The 18,545-nt window shown below is 41.1% G+C and overlaps 1 protein-coding gene across 1 annotated transcript in view; it reads right to left on the bottom strand.

Moving 5' to 3' along the window:
- Nucleotides 1-15,777, bottom strand: part of NIPA1 (NIPA magnesium transporter 1) — a 93,949-nt gene extending 78,172 nt beyond the window's left edge. The window contains exon 1 of the mRNA XM_047862847.1: nucleotides 15,615-15,777. Within this exon, the coding sequence (XP_047718803.1) occupies nucleotides 15,615-15,777 (163 nt within the window). The remainder of the gene's footprint in view (nucleotides 1-15,614) is intronic.
- Between the last annotated feature and the right edge of the window lie 2,768 nt (nucleotides 15,778-18,545).

Raw genomic sequence — 18,545 nt, 5'->3', positions numbered from 1 at the left:
TAGGAGGGGGATCCTGGGCTTGCCTCGTCCCTCAAACACAGCTAGATTAACAACAAATCATTCTGAACACCTAGGAAATCGATCTGAGGGTGAAAAGAACAATATGCACAATTAGAGGGAGAGACTGTGGTAGGTACAAGGTGCAGAGACATAAATTAGGGGAGAGAAAAGCCGCCACAGAGGAAAGAGAGCCTTTTTGCAAAGAGATGAGAGAGAGAGAAAGAGAGAGGGGGAGAGATAGCAGTGTGTTGGGTTTGTGTAAGAAAAACACTTCCCCAAAACCACTGACTGGGGATCAGGAGGATGGATCACAAGTTTTTACAAGCAGCAGAGCTCAAATTCTGAGCTTTTAGAAGTCTACACCATTCAACAGAGTTGAGCTGGTGAGTGCAGTGGAGTTCCTGGGGAGAAGGAGGGCAGAGGCCTTGGAGCAAAGAGCATGGTGTAGGGAATCCCTGGGCTGCACTGGGAGAGAACATTCCCCTTCCTGGAGTACATTTGGAACAGGGTATACTGCCTCTCCAAGGACAAAAGACTGATGGTTGCCATTGAGTAACTGTTCAACAGCAAGGGACAGAAGCTCACACAGAGAGTAGATAACCTGGTTGCTGCTTTTCACTGTTTCACAATAAACTCTAAGCACGAGTGTAGCCATACAACTGCTTTGCTGGGACAAAACAGCACCAGATGCACCATGGCAAGTCTCTCCTCTGTGGGAGGGAAGCAGTTCCACACCCTGCAAGGGTCCTTTAAGATTTGGATTTCTGAATCCCAGTCACAGGCCAGAGACAAAATACAAGAGAACGGTGGCCCTAGGCATGCCAACAGCCTTGTCACAGACAGAGTGAGAGCAGGAATCTGACAGAAGCCAGGAACACAAGAGGGAAATTCTTCAATCTGTGAGAGGTTCCTGTTAGGAGGTGCCAGGTCTCCACTCCGGAGACCAGAGAGCAGGGTGATGCCACTTTCTCACTACAAACCAGCATGGACAGACTTCAGTGAGCAACACAGCACCCACAGTGGAGGCTGGAGCCACTTACCCCAAACCCTTACCCTGCCACTCCACACTGCCCCCCCCCACCCATGCCCTGCAGATACATCTTTACTAGGGCAGGTGTGACTGTGACCCAGTGTAGTGGGCCTCTCCCCCAGGGGACCAACCATCACAGGCTACCTGCAGTCACAACTCTATTGATCACAGAGTGCTCCAAAATGTCAGCGTCAGATCAGGTGGAAATAGGACTAGGCTTTTTTTCCTCCCCGCTTTGGAATTAGGCTTATAGTTGTTTGTTTTTTTCATTTCCTTTTCTCTTTTTTTGGCCCAGGCTTTTTGTTTTTTCTGTTTCTTTGAAATCAGGCTTATGGGGTGGTTTGCTTTTTTTTTTTCTTTTCTCTTTTTCTCATTCAGACTTATTATTATTATTCAGGTTTATTTTAACAAACAAACAAAGCACACCTAATTAAAGGTCCAAACACTCCCCACTGCAAGCAAGGAGAAACTCTCCAGAGGACTGACCTGTGGGAAAGAGCAGCCAAAACACAACAGCAAAGTGCACACAGCATACACCAGAAACACTTCTGAAGTACCTGGCCCTGGACAGTGCATGACCTCTTCTTAATATAGCATTACTCTCAGGAGCAGGAAACATAACAAGCTTTCATAATATGTAAAAGACAGAAACATAGCCAAAATGACAAGATGGAAGAATTCTCCCCAAAAGAAATACCAAGAAGAAGTCACAGCCAGGGATTTACTCAAAACTGATATAAGCAAGATGTCTGAACAAGAATTTAGAACAACAGTCATAAGAATACCAGCTGGGTAGTAGAAACCAGAGAAACCCTTCCTGCAGATCAAAGACTGAAAAACTAATTAGGCTGAAATTAAAAATGTTATAACTGAGACGCAACTGGATACAGTCACAATAAGGACTGAAGAAGCAGAGGAGAGAGTAAATGACATAGAAGATAAAAATTAAAGGGGTACCTGGGTGGCTCAGTCAGGTAAGCATCCAACTATTGATTTCAGCTCAGGTCATAATCTCACAGTTTGTGCTTGAGCCCTGCATCAGGTTCAGTGCACAGTGTGGATGGAGCCTGCTTGGGATTTTCTGTCTCCCTCTCTCTTCCCCTCTCTGCTCATGCTCTCTCTCTTTCTCTCTCAAAAGCAAATGAGTATTAAAAAATGAATGAATGATGGCACAAAAACAGACACATAGACCAATGGAATAGAATAGAAACCCCAGAACTAGACCCACAAACGTATGGCCAACTCATCTTTGACAAAGCAGGAAAGAACATCCAATGGAAAAAAGACAGCCTCTTTAACAAATGGTGCTGGGAGAACTGGACAGCAACATGAAGAAGGTTGAAACTAGACCACTTTCTCACACCATTCACAAAAATAAACTCAAAATGGATAAAGGACCTAAATGTGAGACAGGAAACCATCAAAACCTTAGAGGAGAAAGCAGGAAAAGACCTCTCTGACCTCAGCTGTAGCAATCTCTTACTCGACACATCCCCAAAGGCAAGGGAATTAAAAGCAAAAGTGGGGGCGCCTGGGTGGCACAGTCGGTTAAGCATCCGACTTCAGCCAGGTCACGATCCCGTGGTCCGTGGGTTCGAGCCCCGCGTCGGGCTCTGGGCTGATGGCTCAGAGCCTGGAGCCTGTTTCCGATTCTGTGTCTCCCTCTCTCTCTGCCCCTCCCCCATTCATGCTGTGTCTCTCTCTGTCCCAAAAATAAATAAAAAACGTTGAAAAAAAAATTAAAAGCAAAAGTGATTACTGGGACCTTATGAAGATAAAAAGCTTCTGCACAGCAAAGGAAACAACCAACAAAACTAAAAGGCAACCAACGGAATGGGAAAAGATATTCGCAAATGACATATCGGACAAAGGGCTAGTATCCAAAATCTATAAAGAGCTCACCAAACTCCACACCCGAAAAACAAATAACCCAGTGAAGAAATGGGCAGAAAACATGAATAGACACTTCTCTAAAGAAGACATCCGGATGGCCAACAGGCACATGAAAAGATGTTCAGCGTCGCTCCTTATCAGGGAAATACAAATCAAAACCACACTCAGGTATCACCTCACGCCAGTCAGAGTGGCCAAAATGAACAAATCAGGAGACTATAGATGCTGGAGAGGATGTGGAGAAATGGGAACCCTCTTGCACTGTTGGTGGGAATGCAAATTGGTGCAGCCGCTCTGGAAAGCAGTGTGAAGGTTCCTCAGAAAATTAAAAATAGACCTACCCTATGACCCAGCAATAGCACTGCTAGGAATTTATCCAAGGGATACAGGAGTACTGATGCATAGGGCCACTTGTACTCCAATATTCATAGCAGCACTCTCAACAATAGCCAAATTATGGAAAGAGCCTAAATGTCCATCAACTGATGAATGGATAAAGAAATTGTGGTTTATATACACAATGGAATATTACGTGGCAATGAGAAAAAATGAAATATGGCCTTTTGTAGCAACGTGGATGGAACTGGAGAGTGTGATGCTAAGTGAAATAAGCCATACAGAGAAAGACAGATACCATATGGTTTCACTCTTATGTGGATCCTGAGAAACTTAACAGAAACCCATGGGGGAGGGAAAGGAAAAAAAAAAAAAAGAGGTTAGAATGGGAGAGAGCCAAAGCATAAGAGACTGTTAAAAACTGAGAACAAACTGAGGGTTGATGGGGGGTGGGAGGGAGGAGAGGGTGGGTGATGGGTATTGAGGAGGGCACCTTTTGGGATGAGCACTGGGTGTTGTATGGAAACCAATTTGTCAATAAATTTTATAAAAAATAAAAATAAAAAATAAAAATAAAAAATAAAAATCAACCATTTGGACCATAGGAAAAAAAAATGAATGAATAAATAGAAAATTATGGAAAATAATGAAGCTGAAAAGAAAAAAGAAGAAAACTATCAGATCATGAAGGTAGATTTAGGGAACTCAATGACAAAATAAAGTGCAATAATATCAGTATCTTAGGAGTTCCAAAAGAAGAAGAGCAGGAAAAAGGAACAGAAGGTTTATTTGAACAAATTATAGCTGAGAACTTCCCTAACCTGGGAAAGGAAACAGGCATTCAAGTCCAAGAGGTATTCAATGTGCTAAATGGGAAAAATATGCACCCAGGAATCCTTTATCCAGCAAGGCTGTCATTCAGAATAGGAGAGATAAAGAGTTGCCAAGATAAACAAAAAAGGAGTTCAGGAATACTAAACTAGCTCTGCAAGAAATATTAAAGGAGACCCTTCCAATGGGAAAGAGAAACCAAAAACAACAAACACTAGAAAAAAACAGAGACAATCTACAGGAACATTGACTTTACAGGTAATACTATATTCATATTTATCAATAATTATTCTGAATGTAAATGGACTAAATGCTCCAACAAAAAGATAATGGGCATCAGAATGGATTTAAAAAAAAGCTCCATCAATGTGCTTCTTACAAGAGACATATTTTAGACCCAAAGAAACCTCCAGATTGAAAGTGAGGGGATGGAGAATGATTAATCATGCTAACAGACATTAAAATAAAACTGGAACAGCCATACTTATATCAGACAAACTAGATTTTAAAACAAAGAATGTAATGAGAGATGAAGGGTACTGCAAAATAAAAGGGTCTATCAAAAAAGATTTAACAATAAGTATTTATGCCCTCAACTTAGATAATCCAAATATATAAATCAATTAATCACAACCATAAAAAAACTCATTGATAATATAATAATAGTAGGGGGCTTTAACACCACACCTACAGCAATGGACAGACCATCTAAGCAAAAGATCAACAAGGAAACAATGGCTTTAAATGACATACTAAAGCAGATGGCCTTAACAGATACATACAGAGCATTTCATCCTAAAGCAGCAGAATACACATTCTTTTTGAACAGATACACCACATATATACCAGCAATTATAAGAGAATGTTACAAAAAACTATATGCCAACATATTGGACAGCCTGGAAGAAATGGATAAACTGTGAGAAACATTATTAAACTACCAACTAAAACAGGAACAGAAAATTTGAGCAGACTGATAACCAGCAAAGAAACTGAATCAGTAATCAAAAAACTCTCAACAAACAAAAGTCCTAGACCAGAAAGCTTCACAGGCAAATTCTACCAAACATTGAAAGAAAAGTTAATACCAATTCTTCTCAAACTATTCCAAGAAAAAAAAAAAAAAAAAAAGGAAGGAAAACTTCCAAACTCATTCTATGAGTCCAGCATTACCCTAATACCAAATAAAGGCACCACTGAAAAAGAGACCCACATCCTGGATGTTCACATGATGCAAAAATCCCCAACAAAATTCTAGCAAACCAAATCCAACAACACATTAAATGTTGTTGGATTAAATGTTAATCCAACACATTAAATGTTAATCCTTCAAAAAAAAATCAATCAATGTGATACATCACATTAATAAAAGAAAGGATAAGAACCATATGATCCTTTCAGAAGATGAAGAAAAGCATTTGACAAAGCATAACATCCATTCATGAAAAAAACTCTCAACAAAGTAGGTTTAGAGGGAACACACCTCAACATAATAAAGGCCATCTATGAAAAACCAACAGCTAATATCATCCTTAATGGGGAAAAATTGAGAGTTTTCCCTCTACGGTCAGAATAAGAGGGGATGTCCACTCTCACCACTATTATTTAACATAGTATTGGAAGTCCTAGCCATAGCAATAAGAGAAGGAAATAAAGAGATCCAAATTATCAAGGAAGAAGTGAAACTTGCACTATTTGAAGATGACATGATACTCTATATAGAAAACCTGAAAGACTCCACCAAAAAATTGTTAGTAATGACACACAAATTCAGTAAAGTTGTGGAATACAAAATCAACATACAGAAATCTGTTGCATTTCTATATAGCAATAATGAAGTAGCAGAAAGAGAAATTAAGGAACAATCCCATTTACAACTGCACCAAAAACAGAAGATACCTAGGCATAAACCTAATGAAAGAGGTTACAGACTTGTATTGTGAAAACTATAAAATACTGATGAAAGAAATTAAAGACGACACAAAGAAATGGAAAGACATTCCATGCTCATGGATTAGAAGAAATATTGTTAAAATGTCTATACTACCCAAAGCAATCTACACATTTCATGCAATCCCTATCAAAATATCACTAGCATTTTTCACAGAGCTGGAAGAAACAATCCTAAAATTTGTATGGAACCACAAAAGACCCCAAACAGCCAAAGCAATCTTGAAAAGGAAAAGCAAATTGAGAGGTATCACAATTCCAGATTTCAAGTTACATTACAAAGCTGTAATATAATCAAAACAGTATGGTACTGGCAGTAAGACAGACATATAGATCAAGAGAATATTATAGAAAACCCAGAAATGAACCCACAAATGTATGGTCAATTAGTCGTACTGGAAGTAAGATAGACACATAGGTCAAGAGAACAGAATAGAAAACCCAGAAATAAACCTACAAATATATGGTCACTTAATCTTAAAAAAAATTTTTTTAACGTTTATTCATTTTTGAGAGACAGAGAGAGACAGAGTGCAAACAGGGGTGGGGCAGAGAGAGAGGTAGACACAGAATCCAAAGCAGGCTCCAGGCTCTGAGATGTCAGCACAGAGCCCAACACGGGGCTCGAACTCACAAACTGTGAGATCATGACCTGAGCCAAAGTCAGAGGCTTACCTGAGCCACCCAGGTGCCCCTATGGTCAATTAATCTTAAAGCATGAAGGAATATCTAACAAAAAGACAGTCTTATCAACAAATGATGATGGGAAAACTGGACACTTCATGCAAAAGAAACTAGACCATTTTCTTACACCATACACAAAAACAAATTCAAAATGTATTAAAGATCTAAATGTGAGACCTGAAACCATAAAAATCCTAGTAGAGAACATAAAAATCTGAGAAGAGAACCTTGGATTGAAGTATCCTCTTTGACATGGGCCATCGTAACTTCTTTCTAGACATGACTTCTGTGGAAAGGGAAGCAAAAGCAAAAATAAACTATTGGAACTACATCAAAATAAAGTTTCCACACAGCAAAGGAACCAATCAACAAAACTAAAAGGCAATCTATGGAATGGGAAAAGATATTTGCAAATGACATATCTGATAAAGGGTTATCCAAAATATATAAAGAACTTATAAAACTCTGGGCACCTGGCTGGCTCAGTCAGACCATGCGACTCTCGATTTTGGGGTTTTGGGTTTGAGCCCCATATTGGGTGTAGAGATTACTTAAAAATAAAATCTTTTTTCTTTTTCTTTTTTTTTTTTTTTAACGTTTATTCATTTTTGAGACAGAGAGAGACAGAGCATGAATGGGGGAAGGTCAGAGAGAGAGGGAGACACAGAATCCGAAACAGGCTCCAGGCTCTGAGCTGTCAGCACAGAGCCCGATGCGGGGCTCGAACTCATGGACCATAAGATCATGACCTGAGCCGAAGTTGGCCGCTTAACCGACTGAGCCACCCAGGCGCCCCAGAAATAAAATCTTTTTTAAAAAAGTACTTATAAAACTCAACACCCAGAAAGCAAACAATCCAATTTAAAAATTGGCAGAAGACATGAACAGACATTTCTCCAAAGACATACAGATTGCCAACAGACACATGAAAAGATGTTAATCATCATTTACCTACCATCAGGGAAATGCAAGTCAAATCCATAATAAGATATTACCTTACACCCATCGGATGGCTAAAATCAACAACACAAGAAACAACAGGGTTTGGTGAGGATGTGGAGAAAAAGGAACACTTGTGCACTATTGGTAACAATGCAAACAAGTGCAGCTACTGTAGAAAACAGTATGAAGGTTCCTCAAAAAGTCAGAACTGCTCTATGATCCAGCAATCACACTACCAGGTATTTACCCAAAGAATACAAAAAACACTAATTCAAAGGGGTATATGCACCCCTATGTTTATAGCAGCACTATTTACAATAGCCAATATATGGAAGAAGCCCATGTGTCAGTCAATAGATGAATGGATAAAGAAGATGTCATATATATATATATATATATATATACACACACATATACAATGGAGTCTTATTCAGCCATCAAAAGGAATGAAATCTTGCCATTTGCAACAACATGAATGGAGCAAAAGAGTATAATGCTAAGTGAAATAAGCCAGTCAGAGAAAGACAAATACCATACGATTTCACTCAGACGTGGAATTAAAGAAACAAAACAAACAAGCAAAGTGGAAAAAAAAGAGAAAGACAAAACAAGAAACAGACTCCTTTTAAAAAAAAATTTTTTGATGTTTGTTTTTAAGAGAGGCAGAGCACAAGCAGGGTAGGGGCAGAGAAAGAGGGAGACACAGAATCCAAAGCAGGCTCCAGGCTCTGAGCTGTCAGCACAGAGACCGACCCAGGGCTTGAACTCACAAACCATGAGATCAAGTCGGACGCATAACCAACTGAACTATCCAGGTGCCCCAAGAAATAGACTCTTAATTATAGAGAACATACTGATGCTTATTGGAGAGGAGGCAGGTGGGGGATGGGTGAATAGTTGATGGGGATTGAAGAATCCACTTGTGATGAGTACCAAGTGATGTATGAAATCGTTGAATTACTGTACTGTACACCTGAAACTAATATAACAGTGTAGGTTCAGTTACTGAAATTAAAATTAAAACAGAACACACACACACACACACAAAATTAAACTTCATCAAAACTAAAATTTTCTGTCCTTCCAAAGGCACCCTTAAGAAAATGAAAAGGCAAGCCACAGAGAAAGATTTGCAATTCCTTTATCTGACAAAGGACTTGTATCCAGAATATACGTACAAACTAACAATCAATAACAAAAAGGCACAATCCAATAAAACATAGGCAAAGCTCTTTAAAAGACACCTCATTAAAAAACATATACAGGGGCGCCTGGGTGGTGCAGTCGGTTAAGCGTCCGACTTCAGCCAGGTCACGATCTCACGGTCCATGAGTTTGAGCCCCGCGTCAGGCTCTGGGCTGATGGCTCAGAGACTGGAGCCTGTTTCCGATTCTGTGTCTCCCTCTCTCTCTGCCCCTCCCCCGTTCATGCTGTGTCTCTCTCTGTCCCAAAAATAAATAAACGTTGAAAAAAAAAATTAAAAAAAAAACATATACAAATGGACAATAAACTCATTAAATGAAACTACCATAAGGTATCAAGAAAAAGAGAATGAAAATCACAGGATACCACTGTACACTTACCAGAAAGGTTAAAATTTAAATATATGACAACACTAAATGTTGAAGAGGATATGGAACACCTAAAACCCTCATATATTGCTAATGAGAATGTAAAATGGTACAATTAGAGTGGGAAAAATGTTTAGTAATGTCTTAAATTTACTTATATACCTACTATATGATCCAGCACTATTATTCCAAGGTATTTATACGAAAGAAATGAAAACATTATGTTTTAAAAAGAATTATATGAGACTTGTCATTGCACCTTTATTCAAACTGCAAAACTTTGGAAACAACCAAAATGTTCATCAACAAGAGAATGAATGAGCAAATTATGGTATATTCAAACAATGGAAAACTATTCAGCAATATAATAAATGTACTATTGATAATAGCATAATGAATCTTCAACCATGCTGAGCCAAAAAAAAAAAAAATAGACGTAAGAAAGTACATACTATATAATTCCACTTACATGAAGTTCAAAAATAGGCAAAACTAATTCATTCTATGCAGATAGGTATCAGAAGATTGGGTACTCTGCTGTGGTGTGGGGAGCACAGAATATAAAAAAGACATGAGGGAACATTCTAGGGCTACAGCAATAATCAATTTCTTTACTAGGGTGTTAGATACACACGTATATTTATTTGTCAAATAACCCTAACCCTAACCCTAAACTCATCAAACTGTACCTTTAAGATTTGTGCAGCTTATTCTATGTAATTATACTCTAATGTTTTTAAAAAAGAAACAGTTTATAAGCAGTACATAAACTTCTAGGTTAGCCCACACAATGGTGACCATTATGCAATAACTGCTATGGTAGTTTCTCAGTTTCTTCAGGAAATGACATTGTGTTTCAAGAGGAAAATGAATCTGGTATATATTAACACATTCTTCTTCCTCATCATACTCCCCCAGAAAGCTCAATGCAATACTTGTATTCTATTTTCTTACTGTGTCCATCTATCAAGTATTTACTAGAATCACCATGTACAGAATCCTTAGTGAATACGAAGACTTAAAAAGTCTCCCAAGGGATGGTTTCTGCCCTGAAAGAGCATCCACTTCCTCCTTGCTGTAACTGCAGAGCTTTCTCTCCCATTTTTTTCCTCACAGAGATGGAGGCTGCCCCCAACCCACCCTGAGGGCAGAGAAGCCAAGGTGACTGATTCTTGCTTTCATGACAGGTAGATGTCAGATATTTATAGCTGTACTAGTGTGCTCTGTTTATGTGAACAGAACAATCTATGATAATGAGCTCTCAGTCATGACTAGTAGAATGCAACTATAGCAGAGAGAAGCCAAAATTGTGGAAAACAAATTTTGGGAATACATGTTTATATTTCCTCTACATTTAAATATGAGCATGGAAATAGATATGATATTCCTGGAAATCTTTTTGGCTACATATATATGTATGTATACAGTTTATAAAAACATCACTTTTAGGGGCACCTGGGTGGCTCAGTCAGTTAAGTGACCAACTCTTGATTTTGGCTCAGGTCATGATTTCATACATCACCCAGTGCTCATCACAACAAGTGTACTCCTTAATCCCCATTACCTATTTAATGTGAAAAGTGATCTTTTCTAGTCCATCATGGTTAAAAAAGGTTTTTTTTTAATGTTTACTTATTTATTTTGAGACCTCACACATACGTGCAAGCAGGTCAGGGGCAGAGGGAAAGGGAGAGAGAGAATCCCAAGCAGGGTTTGTGCTGTCAGCATGGAGGCAGATATGGGGCTCAATCTCATGAACTGTGAGATCATGGCCTGAGGCAAAATCAAGAGTAAGATGCTCAAATGACTGAGCCATCCAGGCACCCTCTCCCCAATTTTTTTTAAAGTTTATTTATTTTGAGAGAGAGAGAGAGAGAGCATGCGCAAGAGCAAGCAGGGGAGGAGCAGAGAGAGAGGGAGAGAAAAAGAATCCCAAGCAGGTTCTGCACAGTTAGCATGAACCGTGAGATCATGACCTGAGCTGAAATCAAGAGTCAGATGCTTAACTGACTGAGCCACTCACGCACCCCCAAAATTTTTTAAATGACTGTACTCATTACGGACTTAATTGGACTGAAAATATAAATAACATTTTATACTATACAAATATTTTTGAGGAAAAAATATATTCTGTTCAACAGCAATCCAATAAGACCAAGGGTTATTTCACTTACATTGTATGAAAATGAGAATAAATTTTTATTTGCCTTAAAGTCTTTGGGTATTATTCACAGTTATAATAACACAGTATCAGATTACAAAGTAAATTGCACACTTAAGTCTTATCTGTAGGTAAATCTATCTTCCCTCTTACCTTCCCTACAGGGACCAGGGCAAAATAGATGATCTTCATAATGAGCATGAGCTGGGTTAAAATCCTGATACCAGCAGTTCCACATCAGGTGCATGCCTCAGGGGATCTATGCCCTTATACATTCCCCTCCCACACTGAACCTGGGTTGGCCCTGAGTAAGCCAATAAAATGTGGCAGAAGTGGCACTGCAAAACTTCTGAGATCAGGCCACAAATATCCACACAGCTCCCACCATCATCCTTGGAAGATCTGGTCTAAGGGAAGCTACCCACCATGTAAGGGATCTGACTTCCCCATGAGACCATGGAGTAAGGAAGCCCAAGGTAGCCACATGTGAAGAGACTATATGGAGAGATGGAGAAAGGGAGGGAAGGAGGAAAGCAGAAAAGGAGGGAGGAAAAGACAGAAAGAAGAGGGGGGGCTCAGCAAGCTGATAGATACATGAGTCTGGGACACCATGGGTTTTCTATTAGTAGCCTCCTTTATCTTCTCTTCTTATGGAAACAGTATCAGTTAAACCAGGTACAGGCTTCAGAGCTATTCTCACCATGTTCCTTATCAACAATGATCTCTCTTCAGGACTAGACAGAGATCAGATAGGTGTAGATGTTCAGATGTAGCAGTAACTCTGGCTTCATTTACTTAGTAGAGGCCACAGGTAAATGACGTCAGCTTTAAGTACCTTGAAGAAAGCTCTGAAGTCTTTTCATAAAATATAAGGTCCAGTTTTACCTTCTTCACTCAAGTTATACATGGCCAGTTAGCATTACTGAGTATCCATCACATGCCTCCCAAGTGGACAGGAGCTGTGCCCTGCCTTGATAAGCCGAGATCCAGGGGAACAGACAAGTAAACAGGCCATCATCCCATGGGTTTCAGAGGCAGAAGGGGGTTGAGGACCAGCGCCAAGGAAATGCATGGGGGAGGAAACTGACCCCATCTGTCAGGGTCTGGAGGGTTCACAGAAGCAGCAGAAACTAATCGCAGACCACTGCAGGGATGAAGACAATGTGTGTCTGTCTTCTCTGTGGATGTGGAGGCACATGCACCTAAGTGTGCCTGGAGATGGCAGGAGAAGCAACGAGAAAGAACACATACATCCCATAGCCAGGGAATGCACGTGCTTCAGAAACAATGTACAGAAGGCTTGGGACAGCAGGCAGAATGCCTGAATCCCAGATTCCATGCTCACAACACAACTCACTCACCTTTCCAGTGTCTTAACAGTATGACTACAGTTTTAGACTATACTCCTCAGGAAAGAGACTATGAAACCTGGAAAGGATTTTTATTATGGTAAAATAAACATAAAATTTATCATTTTAAACACTTTTAAGTGTACAACTCTATGACATTAAGTACATTCACATTGTTGTACAACTATTACCACCACTGATCTCCAGAACCTTTTCATCTTCTCAAACAGAAACACTGTACTCATTAAACACTAACTCTCCATTCCCTGCTTCTTGCAGTCCCTGCAACCACCATCCTACTTTCCGTGTCTGTGAATTTGACGAAGTACCGCATATGAGTGAAATTATAGTGTTCATCTTTTTTTTAACAGGCTTATTTTACTTAGCATACTGTTCTCAAGGTTCATCCATGTTGTAGCATGTGGTAGAATTACCATCATAAGAGGCTAAAAAGGCTAAATAACATTCCATTAAATGTATATACCACAATTTGCTTATCTGTTCATCTGTCAATGGATATTTGGATTGCTCCCACCTTTTGTTTATGCTATGTCCTTTTGTTCTTGCTATAAACATGGGTGTACAAATATTTGTTTGAGACCCTTCTTTCGCTTCTTTTGGGTATATACCCAGAAGTGGAATTGATGGGTCATATGGTTAAGTCTGTGTTTAATTTTTTGAAGACTCGCCATACTGTTTTTCAAAGCAGGTGCATCATTTTACATTCCCATCAAAAATGCACAAGAGTTCCAATTTCTCCACACCTTCACCAATACCTGTTATTTTATGTCTTGTTTTTTGTTTCTTTTATTTTTATAATAGCCATCCTAATGTGTGTAAGGTGGTATCTCCTGGTTTTGAAGAAAGGGATTTTAAAAAGATCTGCTGGTTCATCCTGGTCTAGGGCGTTCTATATAAAGTAACTTACTATGCAATTTTCCAAAGCTTCCAGCAAATTCAACCACATGACTTTCCTGAGACTGTTTCCACAAAGCCTGTCCCAGGGCAGGATACCACCCCAGGCTATCAACCTCCCTAGCCATCATTGCCTACGTGTGCCAGAATTCTGAAGTTGTAACTGGCTTTCCACAAATGCTTTCACACCCCACAATTACCTTGTTTTTCTCACTTAAACTTTCTTTAACTGGACTCTGACACTAGACATACTATAAATGATCTGTGGCCCCTTGTGCCCCCTGCCCTCTTCTCATACAGAGTCCTTCAGAGGTGTCCCAGGAGTCAGGTAGTCCACCATGAGCTTGTGTTATGGAAAGTGCTCCTGGACTATCCGGGTACTCTGTTTATTGGGAAGGTCCCTTCAAGAGTGAGTGAAAGCCTGTAACAGAGGAAACTTGGCCCCAAAACCCCCAGTAGAAGGGCTGTGACCAAAACTTGCTTCTCCTGAAGCTAAAACTCAATGCTCTCATGTGGCACTTTGTTTAAAGTTGAAACTGCCCATTTCTTCACTGGATTGTTTTCTGGGTGTTGAGTTTGGTAAGTTCTTTATAGATTTTGGATAGACACTTCCAAAGACGACAACAGATGGCCAACAGACACATGAAAAGATGCTCAACATCGCTCATCATCAGGGAAATACAAATCAAAACTACACTGAGATACCACCTCACATCAGTCTGAGAGGGATTTTTGGCTCTCCATCCAGGAAACTCTGAGAAAGTTTCACCTGTGTTCTGGAATCAGCACTATTAAATAAGTTTACTTATTCTCAAACCCTTGACCTGGTGGTCCCATTTTCCTGAGAACTCTTAATACTATTCTTGTGAAAATAACAGCTAACAACCCACAAGATTCTTTGTCCTCCTGAGAGCAGCATTTCTTGTGTCTCACAGCATGCTGCATTTTGCATTCAGTAAATCGTCCCAGGGTTCTCTTAACACAGACGCTGTCAACGAACTGTGCTACATCTCTCACTTTCCACATTACTAAGGAGTGGGGTCTGGTGGCTTATCCACCAGGGGAATACTCAGTTGACCCATTTTTTGCTTTTTCAGAAAAATCTGCCTTCAGTTTTCTCCACACTGAAGATCACTTGTAGCCAGATGGCTCAAGTCTAAACCAGAGTATCTCAATCAAGGACCCCAGGAACAGAAGCTACAAAGAAGCACAGACCTCTTGCTTGACCCTGCGAGTGAGAGCCTTCTTGGCCCACCTGTTCCCCGCTCCACCCCCCGCGGCCCTGCCTAGTTCTTTCTTCTGCACTGGCGTGGTCACTGCAGAGGGTTAGGGGAGGCAAATTAGCGGGTCTTGCTCTCCCCTAGGCCGAGGCCACAGTCTAGGCGAGAGGTTGCTCCTTCTGGGCAAGCACTGCACTCCGACCATTTTGGGATACTATAAACCGGAAGGTTTCCCTAGCAGCGAATGGGTGCGGGTGACAGGGTCGCCTGGGCTCCAACTGGAGGGCAGGTTGGTAGGCTGCGCGGCTGCAGAGGGAGTGGGAGGGTCTGGGAAGGAAGAAAGAAGTCAGCTGGTGAAACCCTGTAAAATTGAACAAAGCCTCTCTAGACGCTAGGAAAAGAGAAAAAGGGTGGGGGAGACACAACTACCACGGCTCAGGGTGCATCGGTTGATTCTCGGACAGCTTCGGGAACTGCGAGAGGACAAAACGCGGCAGCGGCTGTTACGCTTCTAGGGCGCAGGGCCGCGGCAGTGCCTGCGCTTCAGGTGGGCGAGTAGACTCCCGCCCGAGCAGCTTGCCCTCCGAGATGCTCCGCCTTGGCCCTAGGCCGGGTCTAAGCAGCGACCCAAACACCCCCAACTTGCGGCCGCTCCCCTGCTCATCTCCCGGCGGCTGCTCCCTCCATCCTCACCCCCTTAACCCAAAGCGCAGCCCCTGCGGCCCGCCCTACCTCGTCGCTTGGCGCGCACGATGCCCTTTTTTTGCAGCACGAACGTGGACCCATTCACCAGGCTCGACACGACGGCCACGCCCAGGCCAAGCGACACCGCGGCGGGGCTCGGGCTGCGCGCCCCCTCCCCGGCCGCCGCCGCTGCCGCCGCTGCAGTCCCCATTCCGCCCGCGCCCGCCCTCCGCGCCTGCGCCTGCGCGCCGCGCGCGCTGGGGCTGGAGGGGGTGGACCCGGGGATCTGCTGGGCCTGGACGGAGTGGAGGGTTGGGTTCGGACCGGGTGTGGGTGTGGGGAGAATTCCGAGTTCCGCGGAGGCGGGAAAGGGGAGGAGTAGAACTTGGTCTCCGTGAAGAGGTTGCAGGGGGGGACCCTGGGGCTCGTCCAGTGGGGGTGGAGCCCTGGTTCCGCGGAGCCGGGTGATGGAGTAGAGAGGAGGGGAGTGACAATGAGGAAGGAGAGTGAGGAGAGGTAAGAGGGGGCGGTGTGAAAGGGATAAAGTGGTAGATGGGTGGGTGGAGGTAGGGTTCCCAGATTTGGTAAATGAAAATACCGGAAGCCCACTTAAGTTTTTATTCGAGATAAATAATTTTTTAGTGTCCCATGCATTATTTGGGACCAGAAGGAGGTCGGCACGACACCGCCTTTGCTGGGATCACGATCCCAAAGCTTCTAGTCGGAGGCCGTCAGGGAATCTCAAGTGGGTCCTAAAACCTGGACGACTCAGCTGTAGACACTCAAATGGGACTGCTGAATCGGGTGAAGTCAAGCTGCCTCCACAGTGGAGCAGGGAGCCTGTAACCATACCGTCTAATTTCCTAATTTATTTTCAATAAAATATATCAAAATTATGGAAAGCATGGAAAACAGGAAATAGTTACTTTGAAATTCCACAATCCCAAAACACTATAGCCTAATTATTATTTATTTTCCCTTAGTATACATTATTTTACGTATTTCCAGTTACAATATACAAAATATCTTTTTTATTTAAAGTTATAATCAGTTTCTTTGTTGCTACATAATTATGATTATTTTAATGACAGTATAATTTCCCATAAAGTTAATTACCATAGTTTGTCCAACCATTTAGCAGTTGTTGGTTGTATGGTAGTTTTGACTACCAGTTTTTTTCTATTATAAATGATGCTGTAATAAACATCTTCATAAATTTTGAAAATACTAGGTTGAGTATAAAACCTATGCCGACAACATTACTAGTTTGTGGAGCAGTATGAAATAATATACTATTCTGAACGAAAACTTTAATACTGAATGAATCTAGCCCATTATTTATTCTTTTGTATTGTGGTAACATACAGTTGACCCTTGAACAACAGGGGTTTGAACTGCTTGGGTCCACTCACACTTGGATTTTTTTTACAATATAGTACTGTGAATGTGTTTTTTCTTCTTTATGATTTTCTTGATGTTCTCTTTTCTGTAGCTTACTTTATTGTAAGACTACAGTATATAATACATATGTAAAACGTGTTTTAATCTACTCTTTATGTTATTGGTAAGGTTTAGGTCAACAGTAGGTTAGTAGTAGTAGTAGTAGTAGTAGTAGTAGTTAAGTTTTTAGGGAATCGAAAGTTATTTGTGGATTTTTCTGTGCGGGGGTGGGGGGGGGGTGGTCAATGCCCCTAAACCCCAGATTGTTCAAGGGTCAGTTGTATATAACATAAAACTTGTCATTTTAACCATTTTTAAATGTACTATTGATATTAATTATGTTGACAATGTTGCAACCCTCTCTACTATTTATTTCTAAAAATTTTCCATCATCTGAAACAGAAACTCTGTAGCCATTAAGCAGTCATCCCCATTTCTTCTTCCCCCTACTTCCAATCTTCTAATCTACTTGCAGTCTCTGTGAATTCACCTATTCTAGATATTTCATGTAAATGGAATTATATAATATCTGTCCTTCTGTGACTGGCTTATTTCACTTAGCTTGGTTTTCATTTGGTTTTAAGGTTCATCCATGTTGTAGCATGTATCAGAACTTGATTCCTTTTTATTTTTTTTATTTTTTTTATGAAATTTATTGACAAATTGGTTTCCATACAACACCCAGTGCTCATCCCAAAAGGTGCCCTCCTCAATACCCATCACCCACCCTCTCCTCCCTCCCACCCCCCATCAACCCTCAGTTTGTTCTCAGTTTTTAACAGTCTCTTATGCTTTGGCTCTCTCCCATTCTGACCTTTTTTTTTTTTTCCTTCCCCTCCCCCATGGGTTCCTGTTAAGTTTCTCAGGATCCACATAAGAGTGAAACCATATGGTATCTGTCTTTCTCTGTATGGCTTATTTCACTTAGCATCACACTCTCCAGTTCCATCCACGTTGCTACAAAAGGCCATATTTCATTTTTTCTCATTGCCACGTAATATTCCATTGTGTATATAAACCACAATTTCTTTATCCATTCATCAGTTGATGGACATTTAGGCTCTTTCCATAATTTGGCTATTGTTGAGAGTGCTGCTATGAACATTGGGGTACAAGTGGCCCTATGCATCAGTACTCCTGTATCCCTTGGATAAATTCCTAGCAGTGCTATTGCTGGGTCATAGGGTAGGTCTATTTTTAATTTTCTGAGGAACCTTCACACTGCTTTCCAGAGCGGCTGCACCAATTTGCATTCCCACCAACAGTGCAAGAGGGTTCCCATTTCTCCACATCCTCTCCAGCATCTATAGTCTCCTGATTTGTTCATTTTGGCCACTCTGACTGGCGTGAGGTGATACCTGAGTGTGGTTTTGATTTGTATTTCCCTGATAAGGAGCGACGCTGAACATCTTTTCATGTGCCTGTTGGCCATCCGGATGTCTTCTTTAGAGAAGTGTCTATTCATGTTTTCTGCCCATTTCTTCACTGGGTTATTTGTTTTTCGGGTGTGGAGTTTGGTGAGCTCTTTATAGATTTTGG

This window comes from Prionailurus viverrinus, chromosome B3 (assembly GCF_022837055.1).
Source record: "Prionailurus viverrinus isolate Anna chromosome B3, UM_Priviv_1.0, whole genome shotgun sequence".
Classification (NCBI taxonomy): Eukaryota; Metazoa; Chordata; class Mammalia; order Carnivora; family Felidae; genus Prionailurus; species Prionailurus viverrinus.
The sequence above is the reverse complement of the archived record's forward strand: the minus strand, read 5'-3'. Positions and strand labels throughout refer to the sequence as shown.